This window comes from Rhinolophus sinicus, chromosome 14, assembly GCF_057876585.1.
Source record: "Rhinolophus sinicus isolate RSI-liver-muscle chromosome 14, RSI-T2T, whole genome shotgun sequence".
NCBI lineage: Eukaryota > Metazoa > Chordata > Mammalia > Chiroptera > Rhinolophidae > Rhinolophus > Rhinolophus sinicus.
In genome coordinates this window covers 101,928,576-101,948,219 of record NC_142514.1, presented here as the reverse complement: position 1 = coordinate 101,948,219, position 19,644 = coordinate 101,928,576, and the positions used below count along the sequence as shown (strand labels likewise).

Sequence of the window (19,644 nt, the reverse complement as noted above, 5' to 3'; positions counted from 1 at the left end):
CTCTTGAACCCCACTGGTTGAAGCCCCCCCCCCCCCCAGAGGTGCTGACTCCCCTGCTCTCTCAGGTTGCTGATGCACAGGAAGAGCGAGGGCAGAGAACAAGTGACGTGCAGTGGGTACTGGACGTGAGACCTGTCAGCACAAAGCCAGTTAGAGCCCACTCGGAACTGGCTGGAATCAGAGGTGAGGCTAAAGGGGTGTGAGGCAGGGCATCAGAGGACCTGCAGCACGGGTTGTAACCGAGGTGTACACAGAGGTCTACAGGGTGCAGAGAAGGGGCATTTGGCCCAGCAGAGGTATTAAACACACGTGTGTCGGACTGAATTGAAAGGAGTAAAATATGTGATTTATTAAATTATACTAAATGGGGTTGGGAGAGTCTCCCCAAAATTGAGAGATTATAAGCAAAGGGACAACACAAATAGCAGAAAGAGCACCACGCAGCACAGTGCAGTGGAGGGAAGAGTCCATGAGTCCCCTCAGCCTAAGTGGCCTTCCTTGGCCAGGTTGTGGCCTCCTCATGGCGCAGTGGCATGCAGGAAAGGGCAACAGACCCAGGGAGTGGAAAGAAAACTGGGCTGGACTGGAACTCAGGAGACCTGGGTTCTAGGCTCACACAGCTCAGTCACTATCTGTTCTTTTGACATCAGTCTGTGTGTCAGCTCTGGGCCTTATTCTTCTCACGTGCCAAATAGAGGGAGTAATCACCAGTCTGACTTCTGTCTTAATGGCCTGGGCATATTGCTGTCGCTGAGGGTACTACATTCAGTACTCAATTCCCTGTGAGTGCTTAGCAGAAACTCCTCTCGATTTGTCTCTGTGTCCCTTACACCCAACCAATGCCTGACAGACACTATAGGTTGCTCAATAAATTTTTGATGAATACATGGATGCGTGATTTCCTTACAAGGAAAAGCACGTGAAAGCACTTGAAGGACTATAATTCCCAAACATGAGCTAACAATGGTAGTAATGGTAGCCTGTGGCTGCGTGGATACTTGGGAGAGATCAGGCTAAACGGAAAAGAAAGCAGGCTGTACATAAATTTGACTTTAAATTTTATTTTCAGGCATGTCACTTTTTTAGCTTAGTCACATTATACCATGGTTATTCCCATGCCTGCTATTTTCATCCTACAGCTCTTGAGAGTTACAGGGACTCAGGGCCAGAGAAAAAAAGGAAGCCTAAAGCAAGGGGATGTGGTCAGGAGGCAAGGCAAGGGCCTTGCAGCATTCACCATGTAGCTGTTGACTCCTTCAGCAAACACTAATTGAGCACCTGCCAGGGGCAGGCCCTCTGGGAATACAGTGAGCAACAAGATACGATCCCTCTCCTCCTTGGCTCACCTGTGCAGCGCACACACACACACACATACACACACACACACACAGGTGCCTCTTCCTACCTCCCCCCACTCCCATCCCCCAGCACTATGGAACTGAAGTCACTCATGCTCTGAAATAGCCTCACAGCTGGAAGGAACCTCAGAGTCCCCACATCCAGTGACAGCCTTATACAAACAAGGTTCCCTGGGGGCTGCCAGCTACTGGGGCTAAAATGAAAGAGGAGATGTCTTACATTTTCCACACATCTCCCTCCCAATGGCTCCGTTTTCCTGTGAGAAACTTCGTCCTACGCTTTGGGGAGGGGAGACAAGCCCCATGGCTCTGCAGGTAAAAACTCCAGGAGACAGAGAGTCCATCACAGCCTGGGCCTCCAGCCCCACCTCACCTGTTGTTTATTGGCTGCTGCTACTCTGGGCAGATAGAACATTTTCACTTCTGGTCCCCCAAGTGTGAGAATTCACCAGGCCACTGACTTCCTGTTTTGTACCAGATCTTTTTAACTATTGCTGTTTTTTGATCACTAAGCAGTTTTAAAAATATAGAAATGATACTCCCATCAGCTCCCACTTGGTTCTCAGACCCCTGGCGCAGAAAGAGGGGCTCTGTATATGTTGGACCCTCCACGCCACTGGAATGGAGCAAGGTCATTATGACCAAAAGAGAACCTACAAGAAAGCAGAGCCCTCCTCCCCTGCCCAGCCTCTTCATGGTTTTTTTTTTTTACCATCCCTTAGGTTATCCCTTAAATAGAAAAAGTCACTGTGGGTGCTCTGTCTCCAGAGCAGTATCTCACAATGGGCACAGAGTTGAACATGATTGAGGATGGAGAGAGAAAATCAAACACTGTGGTTTTCAGAGCACTCAGGATTGGACTAAGAATGAAGCAAAACCCAAGATTCCCTGAAGAGACTGAGGAATCCTTCAACATAATTTCCTTCAAAGTTCCTGGCTCTGGCCAGAGCCATATAAGGCACCATAGAGAGCTCAGAAAAGTTTGCGACCTGACTTTTGCCTGCAAGAAGTACCCATCGAACAGAAGAGAGTAAGGTGAATCTCAAGAGCAGATGGATTCCTCCATGGTGCCCAGCGTGGTTCCTGGTGTATTACAGAAGCGGCATGAACGAATGAATACACAGGAACCATCAGTAATTAAGTTAGGAGAGCCAGACAGTATTTGTAATCAAAAGTCAGAAGACAACAAGATCCACAAGTCTTGAAGAAGGCACCGTGGAGAAGTGAAAGTAGAGCTGGCATGAAGAATGGGCAGAACTTAATTGTTTGGAGGCCAAAGAGAGTATAAACAATAAAAGGAAGAATGAGGAATGTATCAGTAAGAAGCTCAGAGCTGAGGACAGGACGTGGGGAACCTAGACTTCTGATAAGCCCTTCTCTCCACACCAGGGAACCTGGAAAAGAGATTAGAGACAGACAGAGGAGCCCGCTTCTATGGAGGCCTGAGAGTTCAGGGAAGCCACTAATCTGGACAGAGGATAGAAGTGGGTGACAGAGGATTATAAAGAAAATACATTCTTGCCTGGCCTTGAGCAAATCGTTTCACTGGACCCTGAGCATCTGATCCCTCACCTGTGAGACTGAGGATGAGTGAGGCTGTGCAGATGGAGCCCTGTCCTGCACTAAATATGTGCTCAGCAAACATTAGTGTTTTGCCTTCCTAGTAAAGAAAGGTTTGGTTGGGAATAATCCAGTTTAGATGTTGGTCAGATAAATCTAAGGCTAAAGAAAGGCTAAGTAATATCTAGGATCCTAGATCTTTGGGGTCTAAAGGAACTACAGCAGTCACCTTTCAACTGCTACTTCCTAAGTTACAAAGTAATAATTACACTTTGTACTTACATCTTTTGTTTATTGAACACTTACCATATGCCAAGTCCTATGCTAAACACTGAGAATACAGAGATTTAAAAAAACAAAAAACAAAAAAACCCACATAAGACTTTTTTTCTCATTCAGGTAAGAGAGGTACCCTGGAGAAGCAGCTCATCCCTGGATTGCCAGCTGCTGAACTATATGCCCAGGGTGGTGCAGTGACTGTGGCCACACAGCCTGACCCTGTTCTACAGTGTTCAGTCCTCATCCCACTAAGCCCTGAGGTCAGGCTGCATCTGTGAGGCCTCAGACTCTACCCAGGTTCCAGGTCAGTCAGTGGCTGGCTGTACAGCCTTAGGCAAAGCACACCATCTCTCTGACCCTCAGCCTCCCTATATGTAAAAGGGGGCCAATAATAACCCTCATGTCAGAAGGTTGCCACAGACTCAAGATGCAGCAACATGCATGGAAATGCATTGTACTCTGTAGACTGTATATCATGCAAGTAGTTTCTGCTCCTTCTCAGCTCACCTGGGCATCTTTCTCTGGGACAAGGCAGCCTTCCATGGCCACACTGTATGTTTCTTTGCTACTCAGCAGGCATTTACTGAGCACCTCCTATGTGCTCCACTTTCAGCAGCTGCTAAAAACCTATGGGACATAACTCTGCCTACAAAGGGCTCAGCCCGGTTGGGGAACAGCACAAATGGAGGAAACATGGCTATCTACAATTAGGATCAAAATAAGTAGCATCAAGTCTGGAGTCCTGAGGGAGGCCACAGGAAGGATGGGATCTGAGCCAACCATGGAGGCTGGGGGTGGGGGGGGCAGTAAAGGGGGAAGAGGCCCAGGCAGGAGAACAGCCCTGGCAAAGGGACTGGAAACGGCCAGCACATAGCGCTGCTGGCTCTCGTGACTACCTCCTGGCTCTTGGAGCCAGTGGAATGAAGAGAAGAGGGAGGTTCTGGGTGAGGGCCTGGCATGGCCATGGGTCTGGATGCCCATCTAGTGCCCAGCCCAACCAGATCTGTAGCCAGACTTCTGAGCATCTGCTCTCTAATCATTTCGGAATGAGGTGAAATCTACCACTTTAGGGCCCCCAACAGAAACCTGTAGAATCCTGCGGTGGGGCCCAAGGGTAAAGAAAATCAGTATGATTAAGGAAGTTAGGAAAATAACGGGGAGGCAGAGGGGACAGGGAACACGTCAGAGGACTCTGAAAGAGGAAGCAGCCTAGTCTCAGTTCCGCTCCCAAGGATGGGAAATACCCTCCATTCTCCCAGCCCTCTGCAGCTGTCCCTTTTTCCTTACCTGAAGTCATAAACCCTGGGGCCAGGACCACCTGGGCTCTGAGCCCCATCCTTTCAAGTTTCTCCAAGGTTGCTGAGTCCTGAGCACTTGCAGGGGCCTAGGGCAGCCCTGCATGGGCTGCAGACCCAGGATTCATGTTGAGCAGGGTATAGTTGAGGTTTTATTGAGGCTGGATACCCCCTGGGTTAAGGAATGGAGCTCAGCCCTCATAATTGAAATCCAAGGAAGGGTGCCAAAGTCAGCCCATCTCCCCTCCCTCCCCCGCTCCTCCTCTCTCAATGGGCCCTCAAGAAAGGGAGGGACCCAAAGCGGTTGGGGACAATTGCCCACCCCCACCTACTCAGGGATAGAAGAGTTGGGGCCCAGCTGAAGACCTCCAAATCCAGAAGTCTGTATATTAAGAGTCTGGCTATACTGGGAGAATGGCCTCCAGACCCTGGTGGAAAGCGAGGTGGTAGTAGCTGATAAGTCCCCTCTCCTTTCTTCCTTCCTCTGCAATCCGTTAGAACCCAAAGCAAGAAAAAACCAGGCCTCAGGCAAGAGGATAGGAAGATAAGTAATATGACTTTGCTCCTCCTCGCCAATACCGGTCCTGGGCTCCTACATCTTGTTGGCCTTTTTATTGCAACATCAGCAGAGAGACCAGTGGCTTAAAGTTCTAACTGCAGGCTTTGGCAGTGGCAGGGATCCTCTCAGGCCCTGCTCCATCCACAGCTGCCCCAGGAACTCAGTTTCCCTAGATTGAGCAACTCTGCATTAAGAACCTACTAAGATGACATCCAGTGAGCGCTCCATCTCAGGCCCAGCAGGAAGCAGTGATGACTCAAAACACAATTGGTCTGCTGTCCACCAAGATGCACTTGGTTCTCGATTTCCCTTGTGTATTATCTAGGTTTTTTTAGCCTAGCCTGGGTTCTTCTCCCTCACTCCCACTATTTCTGGTCTAACTTCCCCAACTCAGGGCCGGCCTTACATAGGAAATGCAGAACACCAGGAGATGGAGCTCCCCCTACCCCCATGCCCGTCCCATCACAGAAACCTAAAACTAAGAACATGTTCTAGAATGTTCTCAGCACTGCCCTCAAAATTGTTTGGGAGGCTCTGAGGTTGGTCAGCAGCAGGGAAAATAGATCTAGGTGGTGGACAGTATCTGGAATCACCTCCATTCCTACATGACTGCCTATTGAAGATAGGACTGGTTTGCTGGCTCTTGGTGCTAGTCTTGCAAAGGGAAGTGACTGGGGATACTCCAGGCAGAGCTCTCCTTTGGGGTCTCCAGGCCCTGCCCACACTGGACTCAGCGTGGGTGGGGGGACTTTGTTCTCCAGGATACCTAGAACTCCTCCCACAGGCTCTGGGGCCTAGTGGGAACCAGTTCTTCCTCCCTAGCGAATGGCCGCCTCTTTTGTTTCTGTTAGAAAGCCATTGCTACTCTGCCAGAATCTGTCCCCAGAGTCCTGATTCTCCTAAAGACTCTCATGGTGCAGGCAGATGGTGTAGCCAGAGACAACTCCTCATTGTCCACAATAATGGGCCAGGTCAGGCCTTGAAAACCAAGGAAGATGAAGGCAGCCCACTGGAGCCCAGGAGGGGCAGGAGCTGAGTCAGGAGGCTGCTCCTGCAGAAAAAGCAAAGGGAGAGTGACAAAGAGATGAGGCTTGGTAAGGATTCCTTTACACCATCACATCTGGCTCAGCTTCTCCTGAGCAAGAGGAGAGTGACAGAGGGAGTAACGCCAGAAGCTGAATGCAGTGTTCTGTGGGGAGGAAATGAGAGAGAAACTGAGGGTCCATGAGGGACTGCTGGAGGGAAAAAATATTTGGATTAGGAAAAAGCAGCTACGATGTGGAGAAGGGATGGGCTTGAAGTCAGGGGGAGGGAAGGTGTAACCAAAGGGTCAGCTGGCCATGAAGCCAGTCCATGGCTCCTGGGCTTAGAAAGTTCAGAAATGAAGCTCTAGAGTAATGCTTCTTGGACAGGATGGCCATCTGGAATCTTAATCTCAGAACAAAGGGTTTAGACACAAAGCTGTATTCTAGAAGCTTCCATCTAATTAGAAATAGAACCTCCCTAGGAAAGAATGGCAAGACATGGACAAGTGCAAAAGAAACAGTCCAGTGCTGGCAGGAAGTGGGGACAGCATGACCTTAAGCCTTTGTTTCTGAGATCACCTCCTACAGCACCCACTTCCCAGAAGGTGGGGGACAAACCACATCCACTCTTTGGGTTCCAAGCAGCTCTTGGTGCTAGGCTTGGGTGCTTGGACTGTCTGAGGACCTTACTGAGGCATCAGACTTACTCAGGAGCTCACCGACCTTCCACTCACCTGTCCTGGGTTCCAAAAGGTTGATGCTCTGTCCATCAGACTAGCCTATTGGAGAACTTCATGTAGCCGCCATCTGGACTACTGATGTGGCCACTGATGGTGAAGGGCGGACCCCCCTCCAGCTCCTTCAAGTTCCTGAGAAAGATGATCCAATCAAGTCATTGGGGCTGAGAACCCAGCCTCTCCCTGGGAGACCGACTCCCTAGACCAGAGCACAGGAAGAACTTCCTGGCAGTGACTCACTGACTTACTGACTCACCTCCCAGAATAGGAGCTACCCCATCTCTCAGGGCCAGATGAGGAGCAGGACCACCCTGTGGCAGAGAGGTCTAGACGACTTACCCAAAAAGGACTTCCTGACTCCTGCTCCCTGAATCCCTGATTGTCTGCATTTGCTCCCCTCTTTTGACACCATAATATGCCTGAGATTATATTATTTGTAATCAGGCCTAGACAGTGAAATGCCTGAAGACAGAGACTATGCTTACTTATCTTTGTACCCTTAGAAACTAATACTACAATACCTGCTATAATAGATCCTTCCTGAATAAATGATGTGTGGATGATGAATGAATGAATGAATGAATGAATGATCCCTGCCTGGGGGTTAATGTTAAGAGGATCACTATCATCGGTGTCTTACATGATCTTGTCCATGTTCAAGTTTTCATTCATGGAACTTTCTAAATGGAACCTGGCTCCTTCCTTTTCTCTTGTTTGCTTAGGGGATGGGGAGGAGACAGGGAAGGGAAGCAGTAAGTTTCATTCCATCTTTGATTCTTTCTCAAGCTCCCACCCCAACCCCTGCCCTGAATCTACTTACCGGATTTGGTACAAGTTGAAGACAAAATTAGGCCCTAGGAAGACAATCCAAAGAGAGAGGGTTAGTACATCCAGGGGGAGATGCCTGTCACTCCTCTGGGAACACCTGGTGCTGCCTCACCCCCATCTGGGAAGCGGGGAGGGGCTGGGCTGAGTTGCTGTGGAGGGTCCCAAGTTCCTGCAATAGCTGCTTCTTGCCCCATGCCCATGGGTACGCCCCATCTTCCCAGACTGAATCACCAGCTTTTTCAGGGCAGATCCTGCCACTGGGGATTCCTCTATTAAGGGCACTGATTAGCGCGGGAAGGAGGGAGTCCTAGGTTGGAGCCCCAAAGCAGTAGGCCTGGGCTTAAATTTGGACTCTACCACTTTCCAACCATGTGACTTGAGCCTCACATCTTCATCTATAAAAAATGGAGACTAAGAATTTCATCCTCGCATGGAATTTTAAAGAAAATCATATTAGGGAAAAAAAGCATTGACACATAGTAGGTGCTCAACAAATATTGGTGGAAGCTTTTGGAAGTTAATTTCAAATCTGGGATATGTTCTCTACCTCTCAGCATTCCGGCATGCCTTCCCAGCTCGCCTGGGTCCTATGGGAAGTGCAGATACAGATCAGAGTTGGGAGTACCACAGCAAACTCCAGGAGACTCCCAGGGAAGCTGAAGCATCAGCAAGCTCAGGAAGATCCACAGCAGGGGAAGAGATGTACAAGGAGCCAGAGTGGGGGACACCTGGAGCTTGGCCTGTCTAGTCTGTTGTGTGGCCTCAGGGCCCACATAGGCCTTGGGGATAGATTCATGTAGGCTCTGAGAGAAGAAGACACTAGCTGCTTGCTGGGGTGGGAGGACTCTCCCCTCCCTTGATAAAGGCCCCAGTACCCCACCCAACCCCCTCAAGTGCTCAGCCACACACTCAAGTCTTCAACCACTGCAGCGACCACAGGAAATATTTTTGCATGACGCCATGCTAAAGAGTTTGCAGCCCCACCCAACTCTCCAACTGCTATAGGAGAGAAGGGGCTCAGCAGAACTAGGGTGACAAGGTCCACTGCTCACTCACCATCCCAGCAGTACCCACTCTGGTACCACCTGGCCAGGCTGTAGCCCAGGATGGACACGAGCAGCAGCGATAGCCCCACACCGAGGATCAGGCCCAGGGTGCTGATGGAGTCCTCACCTGCAGAGAGACATGGCATGTTTCACCCAGCTACCCAGAGCTCTCGCAGAGCTCCCTACATCGCGGCCATCCCCCATGTTCCAATTTCCTCTCCTCTTCTCCCCACTGCCATCAAAATGACTGTCCCTGAGCATCTTGATCTGAGCTAGCTAGTGCAGCTAAGCTGTACTAAATGGTGAATGTCAGATGCCTAATTTTTTTAGTTAGCTTGTTTATCCTCTGACACTAGAGATAGTTTGGAGCTGGGAGGCCTCAATCCACAGGCATTCTACTTGTTGGAAAAGGCACTGCTGTTTGGAGAAGAGTCCGGGGCGGGGTCTCTTCTCGGCACAAAGCCTGCTGACCAGGAAGCCTGGAGGCCCCAGAGCAGAGGCCTGCGATGCTCAGTGCCCTTCCCACAAAGTCCGCATACCCAGTGGCAGTGGTAACCCGTGGGCTCTTTTTGCTGCTTATATTCATTGTTTCTTCCTTTTTTGTGGTATGAGCTCCTAGCTAAATTTGTATTTTATTTGGAGAGAGAGAGACAGAGAGAGAGAGAGAGATAGATAGAGAGACAGAGAGACAGAGACAGAGACAGAGAGAAATAGGAAACCTACAGGGAGATGAGATGGGCCCGAAGCAGAAGCAGAGAGGGAAGAGGGAAACCAGGTTTTTAGGAAGAGGCTGACATAGACACATCATGGTGATAAACCGCCTTGCCCAAACAGGGAAGTAAGAGGAAGACCAGCCCCACTGCTGCTGGATGAGGTGCCAGGAGTGTGGAAGAAAAAACTGATGGCCCATCTACATGGCTCTGTGTCCTGGGGCTCCAGGGGTGTTGCCAAGAGGCCAGGAAGTGCAATGGTTAAGCACTAACTTTGGCACAGCAGGCTTTCATCTAAAGCCCAAACCTACCATTTGCAAAATATGGAACCTGAGCAAATCCCTTTCCCTCACTAAACTTCAATTTGCTCTTATGGAAAATAAGCATAATAATAAATACACATACTAGAATTGTTGTGATGGTTAGTGGAGATGTCATATATAGAGCACTTAGGTACTCAATAGATCTTGAGTGTACACTAGGTACTCAATACACTAGGTACTCAATAGATGTTAATTATATCATTATTGCTATTGTCGATATCATTATCAATAGTACGATTATGTTTTTAAAATATTTTACAATCCTCCCCACCCAAGCCTTTCCCTCTCCCATATCCCTTGGCCATTCTTCCCGTTAAAGCAGTCAGGTTATTCTCTATTCAGCAAAGAGCATGTGACAGTGAAATGCAGAGAGAAGGGGTCTCTCCTCCTAGTTTTAGATTTCAAAACCCCAGACCCTTAGAAAAATGGAAAGGATTCACAACATAGACAAGAAGTGAGCAAAGCAAAGTTACACTCCTAGCCATACTAGGGGGGAAAAATCTCCAGCTTGGGGGAGGGAAGGGAGAAAAAGAGATGAAGAAAAAGCACTGGAAAACATTGAGAAGATGTCAGTGGGTCCCACAGAGAGAGTCCTTGTTCCCTGATTCAAAGCTGAGCCCCAGGGAGGCAATACATTTCCCAGAGAGAGCTGTAGTATCTGAGAGCTAGACTGAGCCTCAGAAAGACAATGAGAGCTCAGTAAGAATAGTTGCAGGGAGCTCCTTGGCAGATGGAACCTCAGACAGCCTTGAAGAGTACTGGGCCCTCTCATGGCATGGGAGCAACCAAATGATTTCTGTGTCCCCAAGAGCGCAGGGAAGTCACAGAGAGGCTGTCCAGACCTGAAGGAGTCATACAGCTGGGGTCTAGGGACACATCTGCAGCACCCTGCATGGCTGATACTCAAAGCCCAGTCTTGGAAATGCCCATAAATAAAGTGGTCAGGGAAGGCCATGAACAATGTGACAACGGAGGAAAAAGCCCCAAAGGAGGTGAGAATAAAAACAGGCCATGGAGATAACTTGAGTAAAAATGTTCTAGGCATAGGGAGCAGCAAGTACAGCTGAGACAGGAACATGCCGGACAGGTGCCAGAAGCATCAGAAGCCCCTGAGTGATGAGGGGTGAGACGAGGGCAAGCAGCCAGAGAAGGAAGAACAGGAGCCAGAGAGTGTAGTGCTTGGAAGGCAATAAAGGGAGTTTGGTTTTTCCTCTGAGCAAGATGGGGAGTGTCGTGCGGGGTGGCCTGCAGGGTCTCTGCTCCCGCTCCCCACATAAGAACGCAGGACATGGTGAGGCCAAAAAGGAACACCCATGGAGCCACAGGTAGGGGAGTCATACCACTATAGTCTCAGTGGAGGCTGGAGTCACACGACCGACCTGCTGTCTGCTTTTCTACCAACCGACCGATTCCCCTCCCCAGCGCAGCCCCGGGAGTTATATCAGTGGCCAATTGGCTAACCGGCTACACCTTGACGGCCAACTAGCCACAGCCAACTGCCATCTACTACCCGAGCCAGCACCTCTCCACATGAGGCCGAGAGCCTGGAAACTGCAGTCCTGGCTCTGTCCCCACACTCCACCCCTACAGGGTCTCGCCTCACAATCTACGCGACAAGCGTCTTCCGGGAGGGTCGTTGTTCCATATTAGCCTACAGGCACCTACGGACGAAAAGAAACAGTAGTCTGAGGAACCAAGAATGGCAAATCCCTTCCATCTGGGAGGATACATGCTAGCTTTTTGTCCTGGGGAAGGAGGGCCGCTGCCACTGGCACCTTTCCCGGTTTGTGGTACCAGAACTTTATGGCAGTGCTTGGGGTCCCTTGCGTAGTTTCAACATGTAACAGAACAGGGGACCCCATAATAGGCCATAGTGAGAGTACATAGGTTCCCCGCAAAATCATCCCAGCATCGGGACCTCTGTATACTACAGTCACTTGCGGTGGCCACTCAGCAACCACCCCTGGCGTCACTTGCAAATCATGAGACAAACCAGCCCCCCATGGGGCTATCAGGCCCAACCATCGAGAGTGGGGGCTTTTGACCTGCCAGGGCCAAGTCCATTGCTGCCGTTTCCCTGCTTTTAAGCATGTGGGTGCTGGCAGCAAAATGTTCCCATTTCTGCCGTAGCCTGGCTTTAGCAGAGTCTCACTGGTGGTAACTTGTAATTGAATGGGAGCGGCCGTTCGATGTAGCAGAGCTTCTACTGGCGCGGGCCCTTCCTTCCGTGTTCTCTCATTCAGGACTCTCAGGACGTCCCATAGACAAGAGGCCCAGTTGCGATCATGGGAGGGTGTTTTGATACCTGGAGACCTTGCTTCAAAAGGCCATTGTAGCGTTCAATCATGCCAGCTGCTTGCGGATTGTACGGGGTGTGAAACAACCATTGCACGTCCATCCTGGCAGCCCAGCGCTGCACTTCTTGCCCCGTAAAATGGGTACCCCTGTCACTTTCAATGACTTGGGGGCGCCCATAGAGGGCGCACAGCCGTGTAAGAGTGACCACTATATGCCGCTGATCCACAGCCGGACAGGGCCAAGCAAACATCAACCCCATAGCAGTGTCCACTGCTGTGAATGCATACATCGCATTGCGGGCCTTAGGTAGGGGTCCAATGTAATCCACTTGCCAGCGAGTGAGGGCCACCCTCCCTCGCATAATCTGCTGTGTCTCTCAGGGGAGCCTCCGCCTTTGGGGGCTGTCCTGGGCACAGATGGCACAATCATAGCAGGCATCTGCTATCTCCTGCCATTTCAAAGGCAGACCCCAGCGTCTGCTCACCTGCCACATGGTTCAGCTTCCAGCGTGCTGTAATTTCCTATGTAGCCAATGAGCCACATCAGTGGCAGGAGCCCGTTCTAACCATTAGACCCCTGCTAGGGCGTCTGCTTCATCATTACCTGGGGACACTAAGGGGAGTGACCTGTGACATGCATTAGGGTCACCTCCTTTCTCTGCCCTAGGTCCCAGAGGTCCTGCCACATGGCCTGACCCCACAGTGGACAGTGCCCTACCAACCAGTTTTGGTGTTTCCACGTGGGGAACCACAACATTAGGCCCCCAAACACCGCCCAGCTGTCAGTACAAATAACTAGGGGCCCAGGCTTGTGGCTGATTATCATCCACACAGCCCGTAACTCAGCCCACTGGCTACTCTGGCCCATCCCAGTATCAAACCAAATGGTGTCTGTTTTGGGCTGCACACCAATAGCCGTCCAAATGGCTGCAGCCCCTCGGCTAGAACCATCGGTAAACCAGGCATCCTCAGGTACTGGGGGCTGTTCTTCTTTGTAGGGCGAGGGCTCCAAGTCCTCCCCTCTAGGCAGAGCGCTTGGCTCAGCCTGGGCTATAAGCTCCACAGGCCCCAGGTCCTGTTGTAGCTCTGTGCTCAAAGGGCTTGAACTAAGGGTGCTACATTGCTCTAAGTAAGCACCCCACTTGGCGAGGGTGGTGGTCTGTGCCACCCCCGTTTTGGGTCCCTGGGTCCACATATGGATCCACCCCTGGATGGGATAGGTTGTTCGAACCAACACCCGTGCAGTTCCTGTGATGGCTTCTGTGGCCACTAGGGCTGTGTACACAGCAGCCAGCTGTTTCTCTATTAGACAGTAGCGGACCTCCGCTCCTTTCCATAATTGGAGACGCTCCTGCCGTTGCCAGAGGCCCCAACTGTACCCGTCTTGGGTTACGTGAACATCAAGTTCAAATGGGCGGCCGGGGTCCACTACTTGCAGAGCCTGTGCCTGCTGCACTGCCAGTTTTGTGGCAACAAAGTCTTGCTCTATGGCCTCTGTCCAATCCCATGCAACCCTCTTTTTTATCATGTTATACAAGGGTCTTGCCATTTATGCTAAATGGGGTACAAACGCCCGCCAATACCCTAGCAGACCCCAATATGTCGGCTGTTGGGAGACCTTGGTCGGCCGGGGAAAGGCTTGTATTTCGTCAATAATTGCCTCAGTTATGACCTTTGTTTTACCTGACCACACAACACCCAAAAACTTGACGGATAAGCCAGGGCCTTGGACCTTTTCCTCATTCACCGCCCAGCCACGTGACTTCAGGTGGCAGAGAAGAGAGGGAGCTGCTTGCTCCAAATCTGAAAGAGAATCTGATGTTAATAAAATATCATCAACATAATGAAACAAGGCCACAGAGCATGGGTGATCCCACTGTGCCAAATCCTGGGCCATGAGCCCATGGCAGATAGTGGGGCTGTGCAAGTATCCTTGCGGAAGGACTTGAAAAGTCCACTGCCACCCGTCCCAAGTAAAAACAAACTGCTCTTGACACAAGCGTGCAATGTCAATGGAGAAAAAAGCATTGGCCAAGTCCACTACATAGTGATACATTCCCAGGCGGACAGTCAGACGATCCATTAAATCATGAATTGAAGGCACTGCAGCGTGCAAGGGTGGCGTCACCTTATTTAACTCCCTATAGTCCACAGTCATTCGCCAGGTCCCATCTGGCTTCTTGACAGGCCATACACGGGAGTTAAAGGGACTGTGCGTTGGCCTCACAATATGTGCCTTTTCCAATTCCAATATTGTACAACCAATCTCCTCCTGTCCTCCTGGCAGGTGGTACTGTCGCACTGTAACCATGCGCCAGGGCTGTGGCAACACTCGAGGAGGGTGGTGAGCATGCCCGCGTGTCCCCGCTTTCACCACCCTGATCCAGAGACGGAACTCTCCTACCAACGTCTGTAAGCTGAGGCCATATAGCACGTCCACCCCTGGAATATACTCCGGGATGGGGGAGACATAAACCTTGTAGGTACGAGGAGGAAGCCTTCCTATACCCAGTGGTAAGGAAACGGCTTTTATAGTCACAGTCTTTCCCCCCGTAGCCATCAATGCAGATTGCTGGTCCAGGGAACAGTTCTGGGTTCCCATAAATGAGACTGCAGTCGGAGCCAGTGTCAACTAGAGCCAAAACCCTCTGTACATTCGAAGGGGACCAATGTATGGACAGTTCCACGTGGGGCCTTCGGTCCCTGCTCGTCCCCTCTGACCAGGTACCTTGGCCCCACCCCTAATCAAGCTGAAAGGAGTTGCCTCAAATGGCTGCATGAAATCCTGGAGGGACTCGGGTCGCGCTTTGCCAGACTCCTCCTTTATGTTTCTCCGGAATTGTAGTTCCGGACGCAACTGATTCCAAAGTTCCAGCAGGAGTGCATTGGGTTGTCGGTCTATTTTCTTCCAATCAACCCCTGCTGCCACGAGATCACACCACATCTGTGCGCGCGTTACTCTCTGAGGCCCGCGACCTCGCCCCTTTACTTTTGATTTGGGCATCCAGGTCTCAACTGCATGGACCTCCCGTCTTAACTTCCTTTGCCTCCAGCTTTCAACATCCCCTAGGGTGTCCATGGCAGTTGTAACTTCATGGATCCGCCGCCCCACATAGGATGTAAGAATGGCAACCAAGGATCCAAAAGCACTCGCAGGTGCAGTATCCAAAACCAGATCTCTCCTGCTGGCTGTAAAAAGCTCGTCATCCGACCCCTGCATATTAGGGTTGAAATAGCATGTCTCATACCCATTTCACGGATGATTTGCGTAAGTTCCATATATGACTGCCATTGACTCACAGTGTCTGGCAGCTCGCCAGCCTGTCCCTATACTGTGCGTACCGCAGCAGTGAGCCACTCCGTTAAGAGTGTGGTTGCCCTGGTCTTGGGCCAACCTATGGCAGTTCTGTAACCTTTGTTGCAGGGAGGGATGCACTGTCATGAAGTCTAGCTTTTCCATCTCACCTGGGGAGCAGAGAATGTTGTCTGCTCCCTCATCCCATAAACGTAATAGCCAAGCAGAGACTGGCTCTCCAGGGCGCTGTCATTACCGCCCCCCCCCCCAGCTCCTGCAACTCAGGGGGAGTGTAAGGGGTGTAGGTTGTGAACTCAGTCACAGCTGGGTTGCCGGCAGCAACCCCTGGGGGCCCAAAGATTGCTCACATTTTACCCTTTGCTTCAAGATTGGCTGGGCTTGGGGGTTGGGAGCTACATTGTCTCCACTTGCTTCCTCCGCCTCTGCCTCAGAGTCTCCACTGTGGGGCCCCTGTTCTAACAGGCGGACCCGGGCTTCCAGTGCTTCCAACCGGGACACCTGGTCCGGCACCCTGGCCATTTCATTAAGCGCACTTTCCGTGTTGAGACTTAAGGCCGTGAGGAACATCCAGCCCACACAGCCGGCTGTAGCCTTCGCCTCCTCTGGCAACTGCTCAGCCAGAGCCTGCAGGGCCCTCTCCCCGCTGGCCAGAGAGCCGTCCATATCCTCCCACCCCTCCTTGGGGGTCCAGCTCCTGAGAACAGTGGCCACCGGACACCACACATTGTGTGGTGGCCACACGTCCTCCTGCCCAGAGTCAGACTCCATTCCTACCTGGTCGGAATCCTAGTCACTGTGTCAGGTGTCTGAGTGGGTGGAGGCCTCCGTGTAAGATGTCCACCACCCTCGGATCCTAAGGCCACAACACATCACCAAAATGAAGGCAACGCCGTCCATGGCCAAGAGGGTGGTGTGCCATCTGGAGGCTTCAGTCTCCCAGGCAGACCGTGCCTCCCGTTCCCGGTGTCGCTCCTCATGGGCCTCCCAAAGCTGGGCTCTTACACGCACAAACTGCTCCACCATGCTTTGGTAGGTTTTGGGCGGCACCACACCCTGCTCGCTGCGCCATGTGTCGTGCGGGGCGGCCTGCGGGGTCTCTGCTCCCGCTCCCCACATAAGAACGCAGGATGTGGTGAGGCCAAAAAGGAACACCCACGGAGCCATAGGCAGGGGAGTCATACCACTATACTCTCACTGGAGGCTGGAGTCACACGACGACGTGCGACCTGCTTTCAGCTTTTCTGCCAACCGACCGACTCCCCCTCCGCAGCGCAGCCGCGGCAGTTATATCAGTGGCCAATTGGCTAACTGGCTACAGCTGACGGCCAACTAGCCACAGCCGACGGCCATCCACTACCCGAGCCTGTACCTTTCCACGTGAGGCTGAGAGCCTGGAAACTGCGCTCCTGGCTCTGTCCCCACAGGGAGTCATGAGAGGATTTTGAGCAGAGAAGTAACAAGATTTGGTGTTTTAAAAGGATCAGTGCAAGCAGCCACTGTGTGAAGAACAGATGTAGTAGGGGGTGATGATAAAGCAGAGACCAGTCAGGAGGTTACTGCAAAAATCCAAGCAAGCGATGACCTTTGGAGGAAAGTAGTGCAAGAAACTGAGACGCTGAAGTCAAAGAGAGATCATCTATGTGGATAATGAAAAGTGTGACAGTGACCCAAGAGCTCCAGTCTTCAAGAACTGGCGATAGTGACCCAGCAGTGGGCGGACAGATGACTCAGCCAGGCGTGGTTGTGGCTTCTTGGTGTTTGTGGAAGTTTTAAAGAGTTTCATCATAGAAAAGTCTCTCCAGGAGTAGAAAGTACCCGTAAGAAAGTACCAGCAGGGAAATCACAGGCCTTCTGGAGATCCAGCCAATGAGGGAAGGAGATGCATTATCTCTGTTTGCTACCATCTTGGCCCCACGCACTTCTGGCTTAGGTGGCTTGCAGACACACTTAATTTCTCTGTTTTACCTCTTTATCTGTCTAGCATGCTCCTTTAATTAATATTCCTTACTTAGTCTCCCTTTTGTACAACTTTACATTTTTATTATAAAATATTTGATGCACAGAAAAAGTACATAAAATAATATAAGGAATAATATAATAATATAAGGAAAAATTGTTTTACATGCTTTGATATTACGATTACTTCCACTTGGAATAATGGAGACCAGATTTACTCTCCCACCTTAAAAAACTAAAAAAACAGACAAAACATGTAAAATAATGGAGAAAGGGAGTGCAAGATGATGATTCCTGAAAGAAGGAAATGAAATGAGGTGTACTCTATGATTACCCCGCTTACTGCCTGGGCTGAGTTACAACTGGCAGTACAGGGCAGGGGGACAATCCAGCAGTCTAGGTTAAAGAGAAAGAAGTTGGTGTCCGGGTGACCAACACAGCTCAAAGTTATGGGACAAAACAGGGATTTGCAAAGGGGTCTCCTGAAGCCTTTGGCTGCAGCTTTTCCTTTAACTATTTTCTTCTAAAATTGTCAAGTTTTGTTTTTCACAGTTAGAACACTAATCTTCCTGGAATTCATTTTTCATATGTTATAAGAGAAATTAGGAAATAATTAAAACTGAATAATAGTGAAAATACAACATATCAAAAAATGTGGGATGAGGAGGCAGTCCAGGGAAACCAAGGCAGCGGAAGTTCATGGGGCAGAGGTGAGAGCTGCACAGAGAGAACCCCAGAAATGTGCATGTATTCAGTAAGGCACGGATCAGTGCATCTGAAGCCAGAGAGAAATCATCTGAAAGGATTAGTGGGAACAGTGTCTAGCATTCAAAGGAGGGCTAAGAACAGTGCCTGTTCCCATAAGCCAGACTGGAAAAATTAAAAATTCATAGGCCCATTGGATAAAGTACTCAGGAAGGCCTTGCCACAATAGTGGGGAATACTTAACCCCAGACTGAGTACTGCTCTTGGCCCACCTAACAAATCATAAAAGCAAGACCAGAAGGGATCAAACTTCTCCCAAATAACTTAATTGCTTCCCAAAACATTGATAGAAAAACAAAAATATCCAGCACTCAACAAGGTAAATTTCACAAGGTGCGGCATCCAGAGATTATGAGGCATGCAGAGAAACGTGACCCATAGTAAGGACAATTCATCTATTGAAATCAACCCAGACCTGCAAGAATGTTAGAATTGGCAAACAAGGACATTAAAGTAGTTGTTATAACTGTTTCCATATGATCAAAAATTAGGTAGAGGCATTCAAGATATTAAAAAAGACCCAAATCATATTTCTAGAAATGAAACCCACGATGTCTGAAATAAAAAATACATTGGAAGAATGAGATTAATAGCAGATTAGATATTACAGAAGAAAAAAGTAGTGCACTTGGAGACATAGCAATAGAAACTATCCAAAATTACATACAGAGAAAAAATAAATAAAACAAATGAAAAGAGCATCTGTGAAGTGTGGGACAACTTCAAACAACCTATGTGTCACTAGAGTCCTCAAAGGAGAAAGGGAGTACAGGAAAAGTATTTGAAGAGATATGGCCCCAAATTTTCCAAACTTGGAGAACCCATCAAGTTATTTATTCAAACGATACATTTCACTCCCTCTGAGGAATTCTGGTACCCATGGTTGATATCATAACTCATTTTCTTTTCCATTATGTCTTGGAAAGCCTTGACTATCCTTAGGAAGGAAAGGACTACATTTCCTTTCAACCAACCCTTCATGAGAATCACTCTTTTCAACTAGAGCATGTGTGTAAATTGGAAAGTATGGCTCTACCCCAGCCCTGTGAGGATGTAGCGAGAAGGCTGGCATCTGCAAGCTAGGAAGCGGCCCTCACCAAAGAACCGAATCAGCAGATACCTTGATCTTGGACTTCCAGTGTCCAGAACTGTGAGAAATAAATTCCTCTTGTTAAGCCCAAAAAAAAAATAAAAAATAAAAAAATTGGAAAGTACGCAAGACAAGGGTATGGTCTCTGGTAAGAGTTTGGGGTGCATGTTTTTTGTAGTGCTTATAAAGTTCAAAGACAAATGTTTAGAATTAAACAAAGCAGATGAATAAGTTGAGGTGTATTTTCTTAGCAGAAATTGAGAAGCTTAATCCTTTTTCTCTCCTGTGCAATGCCTGTGCTAAGGTGGAACAATCTTAAGGCACAGCCAGAGTTTTCTTCAGAAATAGTTTTAGGATACCTCTACCACAGCAATAATTAAAGATGAACAGAGACTCTGTTACTGGGACTTTACATAGGGAAATAATATTTCAACCGACTTTGATATATTCCAGTAATGTGCAGGTTTTATATAAGTCTTGGTATCAATGAATTATGGTAA

The 19,644-nt window shown here is 49.6% G+C and overlaps 1 protein-coding gene across 1 annotated transcript; it reads right to left on the bottom strand.

Moving 5' to 3' along the window:
* Positions 1-6,845: 6,845 nt before the first annotated feature.
* Positions 6,846-18,161, bottom strand: SMIM35 (small integral membrane protein 35). The gene is made up of 3 exons (XM_074335411.2): positions 8,698-18,161; positions 7,634-7,667; positions 6,846-6,945 (listed from the first exon to the last, which is right to left on the bottom strand). The coding sequence occupies exons 1-3, from the start codon at positions 8,831-8,833 to the stop codon at positions 6,846-6,848; spliced, it is 270 nt and encodes an 89-aa protein (XP_074191512.1). The 5' UTR covers positions 8,834-18,161.
* Positions 18,162-19,644: the final 1,483 nt, after the last annotated feature.